Here is a 20,309-nt window from a genome sequence, read left to right as displayed (position 1 = left end):
TGAACTCATTCATCGGGAACTAACCTCACATTCAGGACAAAACCAGTCCCCCTCTGGTTCCGATGTCAGTCTCAGACACTTAGCGTGATAAACCCGGGGACAGAGCTCACAGCAGAGGACTTGTCCTTCCCGGTGACAAACCCAGCAATAGAAGTCATTCCTCCCGTCCTGCGGTGCAACATCAACAGGGTCTGTGGTGAGTGGCTGCTTCACATAGTAAAACGGACCATGTCTTAGCTCTGACTGAAATGTAGGCAAGAAAGACAAATGGGGTTTCAAAACACGGGTGGTTTCTTAGCGGTAATTTGCACAAGAACATCAAGAACAACATACCGACAATCACACGCCTCACGAACCCACTAGACCACCAGGCCATCCCCATCCCCCAACTACGCAGGGCAGTGGCTGCAAAGCCACTTGCCTCTGGGTTAAAGGCCGTGCCAAGCACTGAAAGCCAGCACTGGAGAGTTAGTGACTAGCCGGCCTGAGCAAGCCCGAATGCAGTTTAACACCGCCCCCCACCATTAACCAGCTGCGTGACCTGGGCCATGTCCCCCCCACCTCCCGGCCTTGATTTTCTCATCTGTAAAATGGAGTTGGAGTTAACAATCCCAACGTATCGGTATTAACTTGCAGGAACTGTGGGAGCCTGACATGCGTTGATCCAAATTTACGAAGCGAAGGCAAGTTTGGCTATCTTCCCTGGCGTGCTTTAAACAGCAAATATTTGGAGGGTAGAAGCAATTAGGTTTGATTCACACAAAATTATCCTCCATTTATTTAAGTCTATCTCCAAGGCAGAAAGTACCTCCAAGAGGCTCCCCAAAGCCATGACTCTCGGACTGGGGTGTTCACATCCGCCAGGAAGCCTGGTCACTTAATCAGAAACAACAACGACTGAAAGAGGAAGAGGGCAAGCCAATTCATGGGGACCAGACATCTTCCTGTGGGACAGCACCAGGAAACCTGTCTCTAGAACGAGAGCAAAGCGAAGCCAAGCACAGAACAGGCTGCCCTGAGCAGCCCAGTGTTGACTGTCAGATGGCCTGGTAACAGCTCTGTGACCACAGGCGTACGTACGTGAGACCTCGCATCAAACCCAAGGATCCTGAGTAGATGCCACATTTACATAATACAAGCTCCCTGTCTGTAAAATACTCTCTCCTCTGACAAGATCTCATGCTGGCTACATATTGTCAAAAGCAGACTGTAATCCCAGAGCCTGGGAACTGAGGCAAAGGGCCTGTGGGTTTGAGGCCAGCCTGGGGCGGGGGGGGGGCGGGGGGAACACTGTCTCCAAAAAAACAAAGCAAGGGCTGACAAGATGGAACAGCAGGCAAGGGCAGCCTAAGCAACGAGCTTGATCCCTGGAACCCACGGGAAGGAAGGAGAAAACCTTATCATCCTCCCCCTCCCCGTCTGTGTGTGTGTGTGTGTGTGTGTGTGTGTATCTCACACACATACTTCGTTTTTAATTGTAAAAGAGTGTCGGGGACTGGAAAGACTGCTCACCAGTTAGGGCTGCTGCTCTTCTAAAGGACCCAGGTTCAATTCCCAGCACCCACATACAAGCTCACAATGGTGTGTAACTCCAGTTTCAGAGGATCTGACACCCTCCCACAGACATACATGCAGGCAGAACACCAACATACATAAAATAAAACAAATTATTTTTTTTTAAAAAAAGAGAGAAATGAAACGAACAAAGGGTCCTCCTATTACATTTTCTAAGTGACTCTTGCTCTTACTTACACTGACACGCTTCAACCTTTTTAATGCTGACCTAATATGATAGCAGCTGTAACATTTTGTTAACTAAAAATCTGACTTCTCATTAGAACTGGATTTGTGTGTTTGTGTCCATTACTGCTTTTTCCCCTCAGCCCCTGGGGATTAGCCCAGAACTTTACAAAGTCTAAGAGAAGGCTTACCCACACAGCCCCACCCCATGTCTCTATCTGAATGGCTAGAGCTTCCAGGGTGACAAAGGTCTCAGAGATATGGGCACCCCAGGTTCTTCCCTGCACTTCAGGAGAAGTCTGCAGACGTCTGGTTCCCCCGTACTCTTTCAGAGAGTGCCTTGGGAGCTTTTTGCAATCAGTCTTTCTAAATCTCCCTTCTAAGTAAAAAGCTCCATCTTCCCGAATCGCCAGTTGTTTCCCTGTTCAACTCTAGGGGCTTAGATAGTCTAAGCCTCCCTCCATTTCCAGGGAGGAATATCATTGTTGGGATATTCTTTAAATGGTACGTTTTTTCAAACATACGGTGGCATGCAAGTTCAAGGCAGCCTTGTAATTTAACAATATGCCATCTCAATAACAAAAGAGTCAAGCCAAAACTCAGGACACCGGGGCCCAGCTGGGCTTTCTGCTGCTGCTTTTCTTCCTTTGATCGCTCGGAAGTTTCCCCCAGGCTCTACCTCTGCCTCACCCCAACTGGGTGTCTTCGGGACCAATGGGACAACAGGTGATTCTGCTCTCTTCAGGGACCCTGTCAATCACATCCTCCCCTTATGGCTTCTGTTTTCTGTTAAACACACACACACACACACACACACACACACTCACACAAATACCACGAAAACAAATGCAGAAGTTTTTAAAAGAAAAGCCAACGATTTCAGGTAAAATGGATTCTGATCTCTCTCTCTCCCACGCGTCTGAAAGTACGTAACTGGCCTTACAGCAAAGTGCACAGGCTGCAGCCTGTGCAACTAGGGGATAATTGCAGGTTACAGAGTAAAATGTTTTTATTCCCTGGCTCCTGCCCCAGGTCGGCTCAACAAGAAAATGGAAAAGACCTATTCACTCACTCCAGGGATGTTTTCATCTGCGCCGGAGCTGGCAAATGTTTTCTATTCAGTATTCTATGAGAATAATAAGCGAGGGGCTGGAGAGATAGCTCAGCGGTCAAGAGCACTTGCTACTCAGAGTACCTGGGTCCGATTCCCAGTACCCACAGCTCACAATTTTAACTCCAGTTCCAGGGGACCTCACTCCTTCTTCTGGCCTCTGTGGGCACTACATACAAGAGGCCATCTACATATATGCAGGCAGATCTCATACAGATAAACCAAAAATAAGTAAATCTTTAGTGATAGCAAGTAGCAAGGTCAAGACACAGTTTCCAACGCCTACACGCCTGCCCACAACCTCCTCGAACTCCTATCCCACCAAATCTGACGTCCAAGGGCTCCTGCACACACTCGATGCACACAAACTCAGGCAAGCAAACATGCATAACACAATTAAAAAAACTAATGGATAAATCTATTTTTCAAAAGCCAGGTGTGGAGGCACACACCTTCTGATCCTAGCACTCTAGAGACAGAGGCTGGGGGATCTCTGTGAGCCTAAAGCCAGCCTGGTCTACATAACAAGTTCCAAGCCAGCCAGAGCTACATAGTGAGATTCTATCTCAAAAGGAATAAATGTTTGTGAGCCCTTTGAGAGAGTGCATGAAAACTGTCCCTTCCTGTAAGTGCCATATGCTAGAAATAACCAAGGAGCCAGGAGGCAAGGCTCATGTGTCTTTGCCTGGTGAGGCTAATCTACCTGTCAATCAACCTTAGACAGTGTTAAACCAAAGCCCTCTTGAAAAGAATGCCAGTAGCTCGGTCATACAGTGAGTGTCCCAGACACTGGGAGCCGGGTGCTGCTGCAGCCACCACTGACAACAGGTCCCCAGAGGCAAGCTCAGGCCCTCTGTCTCCTCACCCTCACCCTGCTGTTTCCATAATGTTTTCTGAAGCCATGGCGTCCCGCCCTCTTGTCAAACCCTGAACAACAGCAATGCACGGCACTGACACTAACACTAACCTGAGGCCACTGATAAGACAGGCGACACAGGGTGACAAACAACCGCCATGAGCACGAGGCTGAACAGGTGAGTTCAGAGACAGGTTGCGACCGTTGCGTTTGCTTTTTGTTTGTACAAGACTAGGCCTTGCTAGGTAGCTAGCACAGGCTGGCTGCTAACTCACTGTGAAGCCTAGTTTGGCCTCTAACTTATGGAGCTAGGCTAGCCTTGAACCCTGATACTCCACCTCGGCCTCCCCAGGTACTGGGATAGCAGGTAGACAGCCACAACTTCACTCAGAAACTGCCTTATCGTGTGGGTAAAGAAGGGAGGACAGAAAATGTTCACATGTAGCCACTAAGAGGAAGATGGCCAATTCCCAGGCACCCAAGGACATGTATGGGTACCTCTGTGTGAGGCCAGAGGAGACAATGACAATCTCAGGTGTCATCCTTAGGAGGGCCCTCCACTTCCTTCGAGACAGTCTCTCACCAGCCTGGAATTCACTCAGTAGGCTAGCCTGGCCTCCTACAGACACCTCCCCTGCACTGGGGTTACCAGCAAACACTTTATGTAAATATTTTTTACATAGGTCCTAGGGTCTCTCAAATTCAGGCCAGGTCCTCATACTTGCAAGAGCAGTATGTCACAAAATGAGCCATACCCAGAGCCCCTGGGTTTCTTTTTGAGTCTTCATTGCTACTAGCTATGATGACTGCCAGGGGACAGGAGCCAGATGTCAACAGCTAGACAAGCAAAGCTAACCCCCCCACCTGCCCTGAGACCCTGAGGAGGGAACACCTCTGAGCTTCCCTTTACCAGAGACGGTGCCAACCCTTCGGTGCTGTCTAGACTTCATCTGTGCTACCTAACATAGGGTCACAGGCAGCCACTTCACTTGAAATGAAATGAAATGAAAGCCTCAGTTCTCATTCTTGACCAAGACAGCCACACGTGGCTGTGAATTCCACGCCAGACAGTGCAGATCTACAATGCTTTTTTCAGATTCTGGGGGGTTCTGTTGTGTGCCAAGATTTTAAGATGGCTACAGCCTGAGTCCCAGGCCACCCAGGAGGACACAGTGAGTCTCCCACTCAGAAGAAAAAGATTGCTAGAGTCAGGCTTCCTTCTCAAATTGTGTCACCACTGTCTGCATCAGTAATTAATTAATGGAGCTCAATTAGCACTCACAACACCCGCTGGACCAAGCAGTACCACCATCCTCATCTTGTGAAAGAGAAAGCTAACGGTACACAAGAGGTTAACTTGCCCAGAGCCATAGAGCCAAGGCTGAGCTCGCCACTCGCTATATAATTTTGAGTGAAAATAGATTTGTGCTCAGAAACATATACACGAAACCTTAGGCATTTAACCATTGCAAGACCTCTGCCCATAAAAGCGGCAGTCTTGCTTAATTCAACCCTCACTCCCTGGAGCCCTTGATAAAGCACAGAATGGATGAAAGAACCGTCACTGCAGACAACGGCAAAACTGACCTCACAGTCACAGAGGGGACATCCTGCCCAGTCCATTCACAGGCCTCACATCCAAAGACTACCTAGCCTGCATCAGAGAATGTAAGGCTAAAAGACTCGTTAGACAAAAATCCAAGCGGAACAGCCTTCTGCACATAGCTGACGATGCTGGCTGCTGGGAGGGTGGGTCTGTGAGCAGAGAGAAGGTTCGGTGACACGCGACCAAAGCTGAATTGGGCAGTGTCTCTTCCCACTGACCTTCATTTTACAGATGAGAAAACGGTCTCGGCCACGCAGTCCCCTCAGGCAGCCGTCTTAGCTCAGAGGTAAGGAAAACCCTGAGACCACGAAAAGCTAACCCAAGGATATGCAGCCCCCACCCCAACCTGGCTCTCAGCTCTGTCCTTTGTCCTTAAAACTGATCTGAAAACCCCCTGAGAATTCTTGCAACAGGCCCCCTCTGAGCTGCCTTTCATTAAACAACAGCTAGTACCAGGCAGCGGGCTGCACCAAGGCTGAGAGCCCAAGCTGCTGCTGCCACCTGGTCTCCATCCCACCGGAACGGAAGCTGCTTGGCAGGGACTCGTTTACCTGCTCCTTATTGCTGCTGTTCAATAAGCCGGGTTTCTTTTTCTTTTTTATGGGGCTTGTGGATGAGTCTTGGGGCGAATGGCCATTGGAGGAATGTGGAGGGCTGGGGAACTTCCGTTTCTGGGCCGTTCTCTCCACAGAGCCAGGATCTGAAAGAGACACAGAGGAACCATGTTTGAAACGCTGTCAAGGAGGCCTGGGTCACTCGGAGAGGGCGTGAAGGTGACACAGTCACCATGACTCTGCCCCCAAGCTCCGAGTGACACGCCAGTGTTTGCTTTTCTAGACCTGTCTCCTTCAGGACAGCCTGTCTTTCTTCAGCCCATACAGCATTTATGTGGACTCTTAACTCGGTGCCCAGTACACACACACAAAAAAAGAGAAACCTCAAACCACCTAAATTTCTGGCTTCTCCCCGAAAAACAAACAAAAATAAAAATGCCAACAAAAAGCAGAGCGAGGCCCACAGCCCCCAATGGCACCTGCCACAGCGATGTAGCAATCACCTATCCTTATAGGGGAGATATCATCATTCATAACTAAACAACTCCTACCACGGCCCTGGTGACAAGGCCATGGCCATGGCCTGAATGTGAAAAATCCCCCATGGGCTCATACATTTCAGCACATGGCCACCAGCTGGTGACGCTGTAGCTGTGGTATTTTTAGGAGATGGAGCGTCTTCCAGAGGAAATGGGTCACCAGGGTTGAACTTTGACACTTTTGAGCCAGGTCCTGCTTCCTGTCCACTCTGTCCAGGAGATGTGGCTTCGAGAAGCCCAACTGCACGCTCCCACCACCACGGGTGAAACCACCTATCACCAGGCCGCCTAAGACGGCAGGCTACGTCCCCTCAAGATGGAAGCCAAAATAAACCTTACCTTCCTTTGGCTGCTTGTCAGGTATTTGGTCACAGCAAGAAAATGATACATCAAGTTACAAGAAGTGGTCCCACGGGCAGGGGTGTTGCTCTTACACCCAAGAAATACTTCTCTACATCCTGCCCAACAGAATCAAGACACCCAGAAGACACTTCAAGGAAACAGAGCCAGCAGCACTCATTCCTATTCCAGCGGCTAGGAGCCCCTCCCACAGGAAAGTTCTCCCGCCCCACCCACACCCTGCTTGAGACCCTCCACCGAAGGACACTCACTGATTCCCACCCCACTTCTGTCAATCTATCTGTCCTTGGTTCAATTCCCCCACCTCTCTCCATCACCACCCGCCTGCTCTTCCTCAGGAAGAATCGCAGACTGTTCTTGCCCGACGGTGAGCCCGTTAGCTTAGGGACAAGGGCACACCCTACTGCACCTCACACCATGAGGAACAGAAGCCACAGGACCAGAAGAAGGGGCATCAAGAGCCTAGAGCAGATGGGGGGACGCCCAGCCTCAACTTTGCCCTATCCCACCCACCATGACTAGGCACAACCTCAGTGAACACAAACAGAAGTGGCACCATGCATGGTGCCATACAACAGACATAGGGAGTGGCTCACGCCTGTAATCTCAGCATTCAGGGAGGCTGTGAGTTCAAGGCCAGCCTGGTCTACGAAGAGAGTCTAGGACAGCCAAGTCTACATAGAGAAACCCTGTCTTGAAAAACAAAACAAAGAAAAGAAAAGAAAAAGAATACTGAGTGCAGACTGGAGAGATGGCTCAGGCGTTAAGAGCCCTGGCTGCTCTTCCAGGGGACTTGGGTTCAATTCCCAACACACACGGTGTCACACAACCATCTGTAACTCCAGTTCCAGGGGATCCAATGCCTTCTTCTGCCTCTGTAGACACTGCACACATGTGGCAAAATGCTTGTTCACTTTTTTTTTAAATGAAAGAAAAATGCTGAACACAGCCAAGAGGCAGAGGCAGACAGATCTCCGTGCATCTGAGGCCAGCCTGGTGGACACAGTGAGTTCTGGGCCAGTGAAACCCTGTCTCAAAATGAAGAATGTTGCAAGTTAGTGAGAAGGATAAGTGGGTGAAGTGCTTGCCAGGCAAGCGGAGGATCTGAGTCCAGAAACCATGTAAAGTTGCCCACGGCTGCCTGAAATAACCCCAGTGCTCCTTCCGCAGGACATGAGGCAGGCAGGAGAACCCCCAGAAGCCTATGAGCCAGCTAGACTGTTGCATATGTGGCAAACAAAAGAATATCAAACAAGGTGGAAAGAGAGAACTGACCCCCAAGGCTGTCCTCTGACTTCAACAAATGGATCATACCTCATACATCCCATACACACACACACACACACCTTGGGTAAGAAAGACAGGCATATTTCACAGGCACTTGTAATTCCAGCACTTCAGAGGCTGAAGGATTGCTGTGAGTTCCAGGCCAGGCTGGGTAACAGAGTGACACACAATCCCCACCCTTCCCCCACTGAAAGATTGATGAGGCGGTACTGAGGGTGCCATTTAGCCAACTGCTGCAGGTCCCATCCCGGCACCAAGAGTGACACCGTCTCTCCATGGACTGATGGCGTCCGTGTCCCAGTCTCCAGCCTGGTTCCAATTACAAAACAACACACCCAGTGCCGTCAGGAGGCCAACACACCCCTCCCTAAAAGGATGCAATCCGGTATGTAAACACCTAGAACACTCCAGGGTGAGCACCAGAGTCCAGCCAGGCTCCAAGTGGGGGATGGGTGGGTGCCTCAGGAGGAGTGCCTGTGGGAAGGGATTATTTTTCAGCATATACCCCGGTGTACTATATTAATCATGTACCCGGATGACTTTATCAAAGTAGGGGAAATGAAAGAGATTTAGAAAGCTCAATTTCACATGAAAAGCAGCAGGTGCAGGCAAAAGGCAATAATGAGTAATGGGGGGCAGGGGGACTCCAGATAGATGTCACAGATGGATAAAGTGGGAGGCTGGGCCGTTGTGGGCTGCAAGTCCTCAGGAAGGCATTTGGGGGTGTGTTCTCCACGGATCTATCTAATACGCCCCACTACCAGGTGTCAGAGAGGGTGACTGGGGGGCTCTCACGATATGGCTCAAAAGAAAGAACCCTTCAGCCAGTCCAAACCAGGAACTGACCAAGCAAAGGCCGTGCTAGCGGTTAGGCTGGGAGAAAATTTGCCAATGGGAGACAAGGGGCAGAATCTAGGGTGTCTCAGAGTGGCTTAGCCCAGCTTCAGCTCTCAGCCACTGAGGGACCCCGAGGCCTGCAACAACAAAACAGCCCATCAGGAAAGGGTGTAGCACGCCGAAGCCCAGAGCAGCACAGACTCCTGTGCTGTGCTAAGCTCAGATTTTGGCAGCCTGTGATCCTTCCTGCTCAGAACCCCAGAGGGGGCTATAGTTCTTATGATGAGCGGCACCTTAGAAAGTGCAACCCCACCGCCCCCAGAAAAAGGCAAATTGTTGGGCCTCCCCTGGAATCCACAGAATGAGCAGCCCTTAGGATTCGCTGGGACCTGTAAATTAGAGATGCCACAGCGCACACACATGCTGGGGGTCTGAGACTCACACATATATGAAATCCCTGGGTTGGGCTACTAATGAAACTCCATGATTACATGGAAAGGCTGCCGAGCAAGGCTCTTTGCCTCCAGGGGATTCATCTGCACTGTGGGAAAGAGAGAAATGGGAGCCAGGAATCCGTGCTGGGCTCCACCTGAACACCTCGGATATCCAGGAAAGACATGCCACCACTCCATACACACCCACACACACACACACACACACACCCACACCCACATAGTTTCCAGGATTGGGGCGGAGGGGGAGCCAACTTCACCTTCACTGAGATGTCCTAAAGACAACAGAGTTGGGGCCAAATAAAGGCACTTGCTGCCAAGCAGAAAAACCTGAGTTCCATCCGTGGATCCACAGGGTAGAAGGAGCAAAATCAGCTCCAGGGGTTGTTCCCTGAGTACCAGCTCTGGGGCTGCTCACCGGGGTCCATGTGAGCAAGAGTCTCTGAAAGAAGCTGTGTGCGTAGAGACAGACTGGTTGGAACTGCAGGTCGGAATGGTGCAGGCCCACCGACGGACCTGTCTTACCCTGGGCCAGTTCACACCATTTCACTTTGTCAGAACTGACGCCAGGTGATGACTGGCAGATTAAAAACCTTTTGCAATCTATTAACATGGCACCAGCAGCTTCGACCAACCTCAGAGTGAAGAATGTCATCAGAGAGCAGCTGAGGCCCTCAGAAAAGCTTCCCCCATCCCTCTGTACCGCCTCTTGGCTGTACCCCCCAACATCTTCTAAATTGCCTCTATTTATGACTTTCTCTGTTCTGAAAAACTATTTAACACACACACACACACACACACACACCATGAAACTGCTTCTACATTGGAACATGGAGTTTGGGGTAGCCTGTATTCCGAGACTGTGCAAGTGTTCACACACAGAACTAAATGACAGGGAGGTGTCTACCAAGCAGGAGAATTGTAAAATAATCTTTCTTTGAACTTTAAAATATTTTCATGGGGAGGGGGAAGATCACCAGGAAAGTAATATTCTTGTAAGCAACCTATTTCTGACAATGGAGTTTCGCTTCAGCCTACTAGGAAACGAAAGGGGACACTGAGAATATGGGTCTGTTCCACAGCTGACTGGGTCTGAGTGTTCCAAACCTTGTCTCAGGACAACATAAAACCTTCAAACTGGGCGTGGTGGTGCACACCTTTAATCCCAGCGCTCAAAGGTAGGGAGAGACAGATCTCTGAGTTCAAGGCTAACCTGGTCTATACATGAATTCCAACCAACCAGGGCTGCACAGTTAGAACCTGTCTCAAATCACCTTAACTGTAGTTGCTGTTACAATCAAAGTGACTCTCCCTGCCCAGCCTCCGTATCCATGAGCTACAACCTCAGCAGTGTCCGCATAAGGCTTTCCACAAAGACTCTTATCGAGAAAAATTAGGAGATACCGCTGAATTTATCACACTTCAGAAAAACCAAACGGCAGGTCAGCCCCACGGCTTAAATGTCTCCCACTCCATTGGGAACCCGGCATCTGGTGGCTGTACAATGCTGGAAAGAAACCCAGCTGTCCTCCTGGTAATGAAGTCACCATAAGGACCTTTTCCAGAAAGCTGAGTCAGATTTTCACTCCTCTAACGATTTGATCCCGAGGAGAGTACATCGCTAAGCATACGTATCTCATCTATAAATCTGGAATAATGACAAACATCCACCACCCGCTATCTCAATGAGAAATGGTTCACCTTGCATCTGAGAGGGCTTTGTTTTGTTTTGGTTTAATTTTTTTTTTTCCTTCCACCTTTCCTAGACTAGCAGGATTCCACTACCCTGGCCCTGCGCCAACCCCCTGCCGCCATTCCACCTCAACAAAATAAGTCTGGCTCTGAATGTGTTAACACGGGCGAGGGAGCAGGCCTGCCTTGGAGGAGATGGCGGCCTGGAGTGGAGCAGGCACCAGAAGCTTCCCCTCTTTGTGACATTTCCCTGAAGGCTCAGTAAGAGGTCTCCCGGGCATTAAGAGCTAAAGCGGGTGATGTAATCCTTCCAGAGCTCATGTCTTATGAGCCACCAGAAATAATCATGCTCGGCGGTTCCTGCATGTCCTCTGACTTTGGGGACACCTCCCTTCGAGAGAGCCTTGGCTACAAGCGAGGAACTATTCAAACTACCTCAAATTTCTTTCCCACTTGCCCAGGATGGCACAGCTGTTACCATGGAGCCAGGATTTGAACCCAGGCAGTAATGTGACTCCAAAAAACAATATTCCAGGCTACTATGGGATAAGTCCTTTGCACCAGAAGGGTACAGTCCCCATCTGGGAATGAAGGGAGGCCTACGGATTGGGGTCCAAGGGCTCCAACATTCACCACCTGTTTTTGCTTTTCAACTGCAGGTGGAGGTATGGGGGCAGGAAGAGCCCAACAGAGTCTCCCAAATAAAGCCATTCCCTCAAAGGCAGTCTCTGGGAGCGCCTAACCTCTTACCTTCTCAGGCTGAGACTCCTGAACCCCACCCCCACCTCTACCTCCCCCCCCACCCCCAGGCCTGACAACTTGCTGTACCAAGCACCTCCCACACCCACACCCAGGGCCTGAGTCAGAGCACTCCAGGCACTCCAGAGACTTCGCAGGGACACATTTCACAGGGAGTCCTTTATCCCTGGGGAAAGGGGCTGCCACTTAGAAGCTGGGGGCTCTGCGTGTTTTTGTGGGTATTGAATTTCCTTAATAATGCAGAGAGCAAGCCCACTGGTGCTCAGGTGCAAAGCCATGGGACAGAGGTGAAAACACATGGCTGGCCCCACGCCAATTAACAACTTTTTTTGGGGGGGGGGAATGGTAAGAGAGATAGCTCAGTGGTTAAAGTATTTGCTGCTCTTCCAGAGGATCCAGGTTCAATTCCTAGCACCGACTCATAGACAGATGAGTCATCTCTCCACTTCTTTTTTAAGAAACAAGGCCTGCTCTTTCCTCCTCTCAGTCCTCCCCACCCCCTCCACTTCCCAGTCTAAAAGCAGCAAGCTTTCTTCCAAAGAGCCCCCCGGTCCTAAATCAATCCCACAGGTTCAAAGTAATGGAAAACGCCGGCTCTGTCAAGTGGAAGGCAAAATGAGCCCTGTACGTGACTTCAATCACTCCGCACACACAGGCGAGATCATGGACAATGCTGAGGCCTCTGGGTCAGGAGCAGCTGGAGCACCAAGTGCCTGCTCCCAGGACCCAGCACTCCCAGGAAATACCAGCCTCAACTCTGCCTGCTTCAAACAGGACCACCTGGGGCCTGCTCTCCCACAAGTGGCAAGGCTGGGCCCCTCGTTAATCATTTCCAGAGCTAATCCCAAAGACAGAGAGCAGGTACCCAAAAAGGCCTCCCTCCCTAGGAATCCCTGGCGCTCACCACTGGGTAATTACATCATAAAGACACAAAAGCCCAGAACTTCCTCCTGGCAAAAAGAAAGAAAACATGCAAGGGTGGGGACAGAGACAAAACCATCCCTCTAGCAAAGATTGTTGAGGTTGGGGGCCCTTGGGCATAGCAAGAACTCCCTGGATGACCCCTCACTCTCACAAGGCCTCAGGATCAGCCTGTATGGGCCTGCCAGCACTGTAGCCAGTCAGCCTCTACAGGAAGCAGGCCTAGCAGCTTCTCACCCAGAAACAAGAAGAGGGTGGAAAAGGGACAGAGGTCACGCTCGGCTTGGGGGAAAATGTCATTTCACTTGGAGGCTTCCACAGCAGCAAACGAGGGTCAGATGGCATGGGGGGAGGGCACTTACCTGCCATAGAAGCAGCTTGGTAGGTCAGGGAGCCTGGCCCCTCCATTCCAAAAGAGGACAGAGGCAGGCTCCCGGCAGACATTCCTGCTTCCGGCTCCTCGGCGGCCTCTCCCAGGGGGAGGAGGAAGCAGAGAGCACAAGCTGAGAGTCACCACTTACCAGGCCAGCTCTGGTCTTAGACGCATTAGATCGCCCAGCAGCACAAGGACACCTTTGCAATAGGGCAGGCGGAGCGTGGCCTAGTGTCCACAGGCTTTGGATCTAATTCATCACCCTCAACAGCAGCGTGGCTGTGCAGGAAGTGGTCCACGCACTGCACCCAAGAGCCATCTATTATGGCAGACGTGCACAAACACACAACCGCTGTGGTTCTGAGGACAGGGTTGTCTGTGGGAGAAGGGAGGTGATTTGCATTTTGAACAAGTCCTTAATATTTTTTATTAAGTGTTTCCATCTCCCTTTCGTTGTGACGCTCCTCCAGCCATAGAAGAAGCCAGCAGACACGGTGCCCTCCGTCCTCTCTAGGCACCAAGTCGATATGCGAGAAACAAACCATCAAAAGGACCATGCAGGACAGGAGTAGCTACCATCCAGGAAAAAAGAGGCGGACAAAACAAACTGTGTGTAGCCCTCAACCACCAGAACAGTGGCTGTAGCCTGGGTCTTCTTCCTCCTCCTCGGCTGCAGGACATTGGCGCTTTCTCTGGCTGGGGAATGCCAGGCTCTTTCCAACAGCGGGAAAGGCAGAGTCGGTACTGTACCCCACCCAGACCCTCTGGTCCTATGGCTGACTCCAGCATGGATTCCCAGCTACGTCCTTCCTTTGGCTCTCCCAACACTGCTGACTCCGGAGCAGCTTCTGAGGTTAGTTCCAGGCACATTCATCCCTCCCCGGAGTTGGGCCCCGCCTGTGGCTTCCAGGCTGCAGTGGGGGACTGCAGCCTATTGAGACACAAAAGACTGACTACTCAGCCGCTGAAGCTCAGAAGTGGGTTGGGAGACCAAAAAAAAGGGGGGGGGATAAAGGTACCTCAGAAAAGGGGGCAGATGAAGGAAGAGGGGCTGCTGGGAACCAGACCATACTCCCCACAAGCACAGGAGGGTTCAGCCTCCAAAAGTCAGCCTGAGGTGGACAGAGAAAATGCCAGAAAGCAAGGGGAAAGGGACAGGCCTTCCAGGCAGCTTGCCATGCTCTTCTGGGCAGGCTGCTGACTTTAGATGCAGAATGTCAGCCCAGATTACCCTGGTCAGGGGGACGCTTAACATCCGTAGGGCCCTCAGGGTGTAGGGACGGCCCTGCAGCACGGCTCAGAGCGGCCAAACACAGGAAGCAGCAGGGAGACGCAGCCAGACAATGGACCGCAGGAATCCAGCGGGTAAGGGCAGGCAGGAAATCCTCCTGGATAGGTCAGGAGTGCAAAACAGGGGGTCGAAGGGACAACTCCCCCAACCCCACACACACACGCACACCCGGTCTGCAGCCTGGAGGAGCGTGTGTGTGTCTGTGTGTGTGTGTAAATCTCATCTTCCACTTGTCTGAGGCTAGGTCTCTTGTTTGTTACTGTGTGTGTCAAGCTGCCTGGCTCCCAGGCTTCAAGGTTCTCCTGTGGCATCACCACACACACACATACACCAACTTCCCCTCTCACAGCAGGAACACCAGTCACAGCCTCCTTCTCCCACAAACGGCTCTGGCAAGTTCTGAGAATCCAACTCAAGCCCTCCTACTTGTGTGACACATACTTTACCCACTAGGACACCTCCCCAGCCTTTGGACTGTGGTGACTGTATGAAACACTCCCATGGCAAAGCTGGCAACATTTGCAGCCTCAGCATGGAGTACAAGAAGCCGGTAAGGGAAAGAGACATCGCCAATTAGGTGCCATTTTCAAAGGGCTCAGGTGTCCAGAGCGGCGTAAGGCAGTGGTTCTCAAAAGGAGTTTCAAGATAAACTTGACAAGAATCCAGAGACATTTTTGGTTGTCACAAAGGGTCAAGGACATTTAGGAATAAGAGGCGTGCAGCATTCATCAAGATAGTCAGCAAGGCAGAGGGATCGGATCCAAAACACCCAGCATTGCTGAGGTTGTAAAGCCCTGGCTTCTAGACACTTCCACTGTGAGTCAAGACACCATCCATCCTCAGTGGTCAGTGAATTCAGTGGTAAGGCACTTGCTGGGCAGATTGTCTGGACAAGCAGGAGAAAGAAGGCCCTACTCTCTTAGGAGTGCAGCCAGAGACACAAAATGGTAGCAACAGTCACTGAATGCCTACCATCTGGGAGGCACTGTGCCAAAGATAAATACCAACTTCTTTCCAACTCACTATAACTCTTCCAGAGGGTAGGCTCTGAGTAGGCCCATTTTATGGATACAATAACTGAAGCCTAGAGGACAAACTGCCTAGTAAATCCAGATGCCTCAGAGACTGACGGAGGAAGGATAAAAGGTAGGCAGGAGAAAGATCAGGGGTTGTTTATGTAGGCCAGAGAGAGAGAGGGCAGAACCAAGGAGCAATTCCTCTATTTCTTCCTCAAAGTAAGCACATTTTAGGCCAAGGCTGTTTTAAAAAATAATTTATTAATATGATGTTGGGTGGGGACTTGCATGCCTGGTAGCCACAATGGCCAGAAAAGGACATCAGATCCCCTGGAACTGGAGTTGTGCACTACGTGGGTTCGGGGAATGAAACCCAGGTCCTCTGTGAGAGCAGCCAGTGCTCTTCTTACCCACTGAGCCATCTCGCCAGCTATTATTTATGAAAAGCTACTTTTAAGAATTCTCCCAGTGAGCACAGTGATCTACAAAGCAGTCCAGGACAGCCAAGGCTATACAGAGAAACCCTGTCTAAATATTAAACAAACTTACTTTAGCTGGGTAGTGGGGGCACACACTTTGAATCCCAGCACTCAGGAGGCTGAGGCAGAGGAATCTTCGTGAATGCAAGGCCATCCTGGGCAACAGGAAGTGTCAGGCCAACAGACAAGAGTCATCATCTCTACCCCACAGCACGATGAAGCATACTCAGCTGTCCTCATCCAATCCCCTAACTGCAGTGGCCATGATCTCCTCTCCTCCTTCTTCCCTGTCACTTAGTCATCATGCTTTCCTTGCACTTGGCTACTCCCTCCCTCCATCCAGAATGTTCTGTACCCAATCTTCTCCACAGCAGCTAGTATCAGCACTTGGCTCAAATGTCACCTCCCAGTGCGCCTTCCAGAACATGCCAGCCTGCAGGCTCCTCCTCATAACCCTGAAGTTGTAGGGATGTTCACTGTTCTGCACGAATCCATTCCTGGGCACTCTCAGGCACCCTCTGTGGCTCACACAGAGCATCTCCTTCAAAATGAGGTGTGTGTGTGTGTGTGTGTGTGTGTGTGTGTGTAACTGCCCTGCACAGCGGCCCAGTGTTGGGCACACAGCCAGGCTGACACAGATCATGCCTGACCAATTGGGAGCAGTGAGAAGACAAGGGTTAAAGAAACCCTGAGACGGAGGGCTGAAGAGCTAGCTCAGTGGCTATAGCACTGGCTGTCCTTCCAGAGGACCTGGCTTCAGTTCCCAGCACCTACACAGCAGCTCACAACCATCTATAACCCCAGATCCAGGGATGATGACTCCTCTAGCCTCCACAGGTACCTGCACGCATGAGTACCCACCTGAAGACACCCCCACCACAAGATACCCCCACCACACACACACCTAATATAAAATAATAAAATAAATCTTGAAAAAATGTGTTTGGCTGGTTCAATATTTTTGTTTGGTTTTGAGACAGGGTCTCACAGTATAGTTCTGACTGGTCTGGAAACTTGCTGTGTGGATCAGGCTAGCCTCAAATTCACAGAAATTCACCTGCCTTTGCTTCCCAAGTGCTAGAATGAAATCCCCCCCACCCCCAGTTTTGGGAGGAATATATTATGTGTGTGTGTGTGTGTGTGTGTGTGTGTGTATGAAGGCACGGTTTCCATAATTATGCAGCTCTGCCCTGCTTTGAACTCATGATCCTCCTTCCTCAACCTTCATAATGCTGGGGTTAGTCCTGTGCCAGTCTGGTTTGAAAGACAGCCCACACTGCAGTGAGGATTAGGGATCCATGGGCGGGTCACGAGCGGGCAGAGTCATAATGAAACTGCTGAAAGGGCCCTAAGATCCGCAGGGGATCAGAGCAGGTCAAGGGAGAGGAGGCCCTGTTACTGGGCGTGAGGTGGTCTGTCCAATGCAATCCATAGCTGGGTACTACTTTTTTTTGTTTCATTTTATTTTGTTTTGTTCGAGACAGGGTTTCTCTGTGTAGCCCGGCTGTGGGGTGCTGCTTTGAAAATTTCAGCAAATCATCGACCCATGCCAACTTGGAAAGACAAGAGGAAAAGACACTCCAGATGACTTTTCAAATGCTTCATTCCCTGCAGTCCCTGACCAGCTGTCTCCATCTGTACCTCAGTGCAGTGTCCCCCAGTCTATTAGGCCCTGGTGGCCACAGCACAGGAATACAGCCTTCTACAGCAATGGTGGGCGCCCGGCATACAGTCAGAACCTCCCTGTCCATCACTGAAGTCCGTATTTAGCCCACACGCACCAGACACAGCGCTTGAGCTACTGAGAAAAGAAAAATGACTTTTCTTATGTGAGTCCGAACGGTCACACATAATTAGTAGCTGCCATTCTGGAGGCCCTGGCAGGCAGACAGACACTGAGAAAGTACCCACCCATCCTATGTGCCTGAGGGACTCCACAGCCGGATCCAAGGCACAGTGAGAGCCTGAGGCCTAAGACTTGCCACTGAGTCTTCCAATCTGGCTTGGAAACTCTCAATTCTGTAGTGTGCATACAAATTCTGATCAAAGTCTGATCCTTGGGTAGGTAATTTAAGGGTCTTTCAAGAGCAGTTTTGACTTTGGAGCCTACAGGAATTTGTTTGCTCATTTGGATTTGTTTACGGATTTGGGTTTTTTTGTTTTGTTTTGTTTGTTTGTTTGTTTGTTTGTGGCAGGGGTTGTTTTACAGTGTTGGGAATTGAACCCAGGACCCAGAGTTTCAGCATCTGTGAGCCACATTGCCTCTAGCTCACAGGTGTACATGTAAACAAAAGGCTAGGAGTATGGTGGAGAGAGGGGTGGGAGGACCTGGGGATCTGGGGATACAGTGAGGGAAAGAAAAGGCAGTTTCTCAGGGAGCAACATGGGAGAGTCACAAAGAGGGTGGCAGGGGGAGAAGGGTTCCCTGCAGAGAGGACAGGTAACGGAGGGACAAGTGTTTAGGCACGCTGCAGTTTGAACTGCGGGGCGGCGCAACCCAGGAAAAGGCCTTTAATCCCTGCTCCAGAGCCTCATCTTACAGGAAAGACTTGAGACAGCAGCAGTGAAAGCTGGGAAGGAGAAAGAGCCGAATCAAAGGGCACCTCGGCGGAGAGGCCGACCGCTTCAGGGACAGATCATCTGAGCCTAGTCAATTACTCCCAGGCACCAGATTTTGCTAGAGAAGAAGCCATTCTCTCTGGCCGAAAGGCTGCTTTTGCCTTCATGATCTAGGCCAGAGGTTCCAGCCATCAGACAATGTCTGGCTCGTTCTGTTCATTGTGCATGGAAGGGAGCAGGCATCATGGCAGATCAACAAAAGGCAGGATACACTCTCAACTAAGGCCTTAAACCTGGGGCGTGCAGGGAGGGAGGAGCAGTAGGTTAGCTCAGAGAGAACTTACAACTCCCATGAGTTGGCTGCCTGACTTTCACATGTGTACACACATAAAATAAACAAATGTAATTCTTAAAAAAATAAAATACTGGAAAAGAGATATGAAAAGCCTGATGTGCACAAAAACCCCATAACCAGAAATGGCTCTCAAGGTGATTTGAAAGGTCACTGTGAATGAAGCAGAAAGAGAAGAAAGACTAAGAGAGCAATGAGACAAGCAGGCCAGGCCAGGGCCAGAGTCTGAGGATTTCAGGATTGTGCTTATCAATAAACAATCAGGGACGGTGTGGTAGGGAGTGTTTGCCAGTACACACAGGCCCTGGGTTGAGCATAGTTACCAGTCCATATCCCACAATTCCACTTTCAAGTCTGCACCAAGAAAAGAAAACACATATGCACAAGCACCTGCCCTTCCTCTCTCCCTCCCTCCCACCATCCCTCCCTCTCTCTTTCTGTCTCCACACAGGAATGTTCAGGGCAGCATCATAAGCAGGTATGACTCAATGTCTATCAACAAAGAGATGAACAAAATAAGGCATTCACAGACGACAGAGGTCTGGCACAGTGGGCTGGCCTGTAGTCTCAGCTGCTTGGGAGGCTGGGGCAAGAGGATTGCATGAGCCTAAAAGTTTAGCTGAGAATGTAGCCCAGCAATAGTGTTTGCCTAGCATTCGGAAGGCCCCAGTACCAACTCCTAGCCCACCCCCAAATACCTTGCCCAGCCTGGTAGCACAAGCCTGTAGGCCCAAGTACTTAGGAGACTTCAGACAGTAGGATCTCAAGTCCAAAGGTTACCTGGCATTCAATGTTTGGGCTACAGAGCCCACAAACCTTGAGTCCAACCAGAACAACACAGCAAGACTCAACCCCAAATCTCAAACACGGCAAACACATGAAATGTAATTTTTACAAAAAAAATTTTAAGAAGAAATCTAGTGTGCCTTTGAAGCAAAACAAGGACAGATAGAGAAGCCCTAGTCTAAACACTTGATCTGAAATGAAATGCTCCAAAACCTGAGCACCTTGGAGTGCTGATCCTAAGTAGAAAATTCCACCCTCGTTATCATGTGTCGGCTCACGGTCCACCCGAACAGGAGCCATCTGCCAGGCGTGGTGGCTTACATCTGTAAGCCCAGCAGCATCAAGATGGCCTCCAAAAAAACCCAAAACAAAACAAACTGAAAACACTGGCTGAGGACCTTTGTGCTATGCAAGGGACACACGAAACGAAGGTAACATTCAGTCTCAAGGTCAGCCACAAAATACATCACTGTGCACATGCACACATCCCAATTCTTGAAAATTGGAAATCCACTCCTGGTTTCAAAATTTTGAGATAAGAGAGATTCAAATGTTTAAGTATTTTTGGAACGTCTGGTTGGTGAGAGGGGTCCAGATGTTGAGACAGGCCCCTCCACCTGCTACATTTCTTCTCAGGCCTTTGAAGGGAAAAAGCAGAAGGTTCTTTTTAGGGTGCAGTTTCCCCGAGTCAGCTAGAGAGATCAACTGCATCAGCTGGGGAGACGGCTTAGTCAGTACA

General features: G+C 50.3%; 1 protein-coding gene across 15 annotated transcripts in view; it reads right to left on the bottom strand.

Annotated features, from left to right (window-relative positions):
• Zmynd8 (zinc finger MYND-type containing 8) overlaps positions 1 to 20,309 on the bottom strand; it is a 95,189-nt gene that overhangs the window by 56,942 nt on the left and 17,938 nt on the right. For 13 of the 15 annotated variants that reach the window (XR_009591577.1, XM_021638054.2, XM_021638019.2 and 10 more), the window contains 2 exons: positions 5,865 to 6,013; positions 25 to 243 (listed from right to left, as the gene is read on the bottom strand). Coding sequence is in view for 14 of the 15 variants with exons in the window: in XM_021638054.2 (XP_021493729.1) it covers positions 25 to 243; positions 5,865 to 6,013 (368 nt within the window). In the remaining variant the exon portion in view is untranslated. Of the gene's footprint in view, positions 1 to 24; positions 244 to 5,864; positions 6,014 to 13,076; positions 13,947 to 20,309 lie in introns of those variants that run through there. The other 2 variants (XM_021638081.2, XM_021638028.2) reach the window with 2 other exon arrangements.

The sequence above is a fragment of the Meriones unguiculatus genome, chromosome 4 (assembly GCF_030254825.1).
Source record: "Meriones unguiculatus strain TT.TT164.6M chromosome 4, Bangor_MerUng_6.1, whole genome shotgun sequence".
Classification (NCBI taxonomy): domain Eukaryota; kingdom Metazoa; phylum Chordata; class Mammalia; order Rodentia; family Muridae; genus Meriones; species Meriones unguiculatus.
Note: the sequence above shows the minus strand (reverse complement) of the source record. Positions and strands in the feature narration are given on the sequence as shown.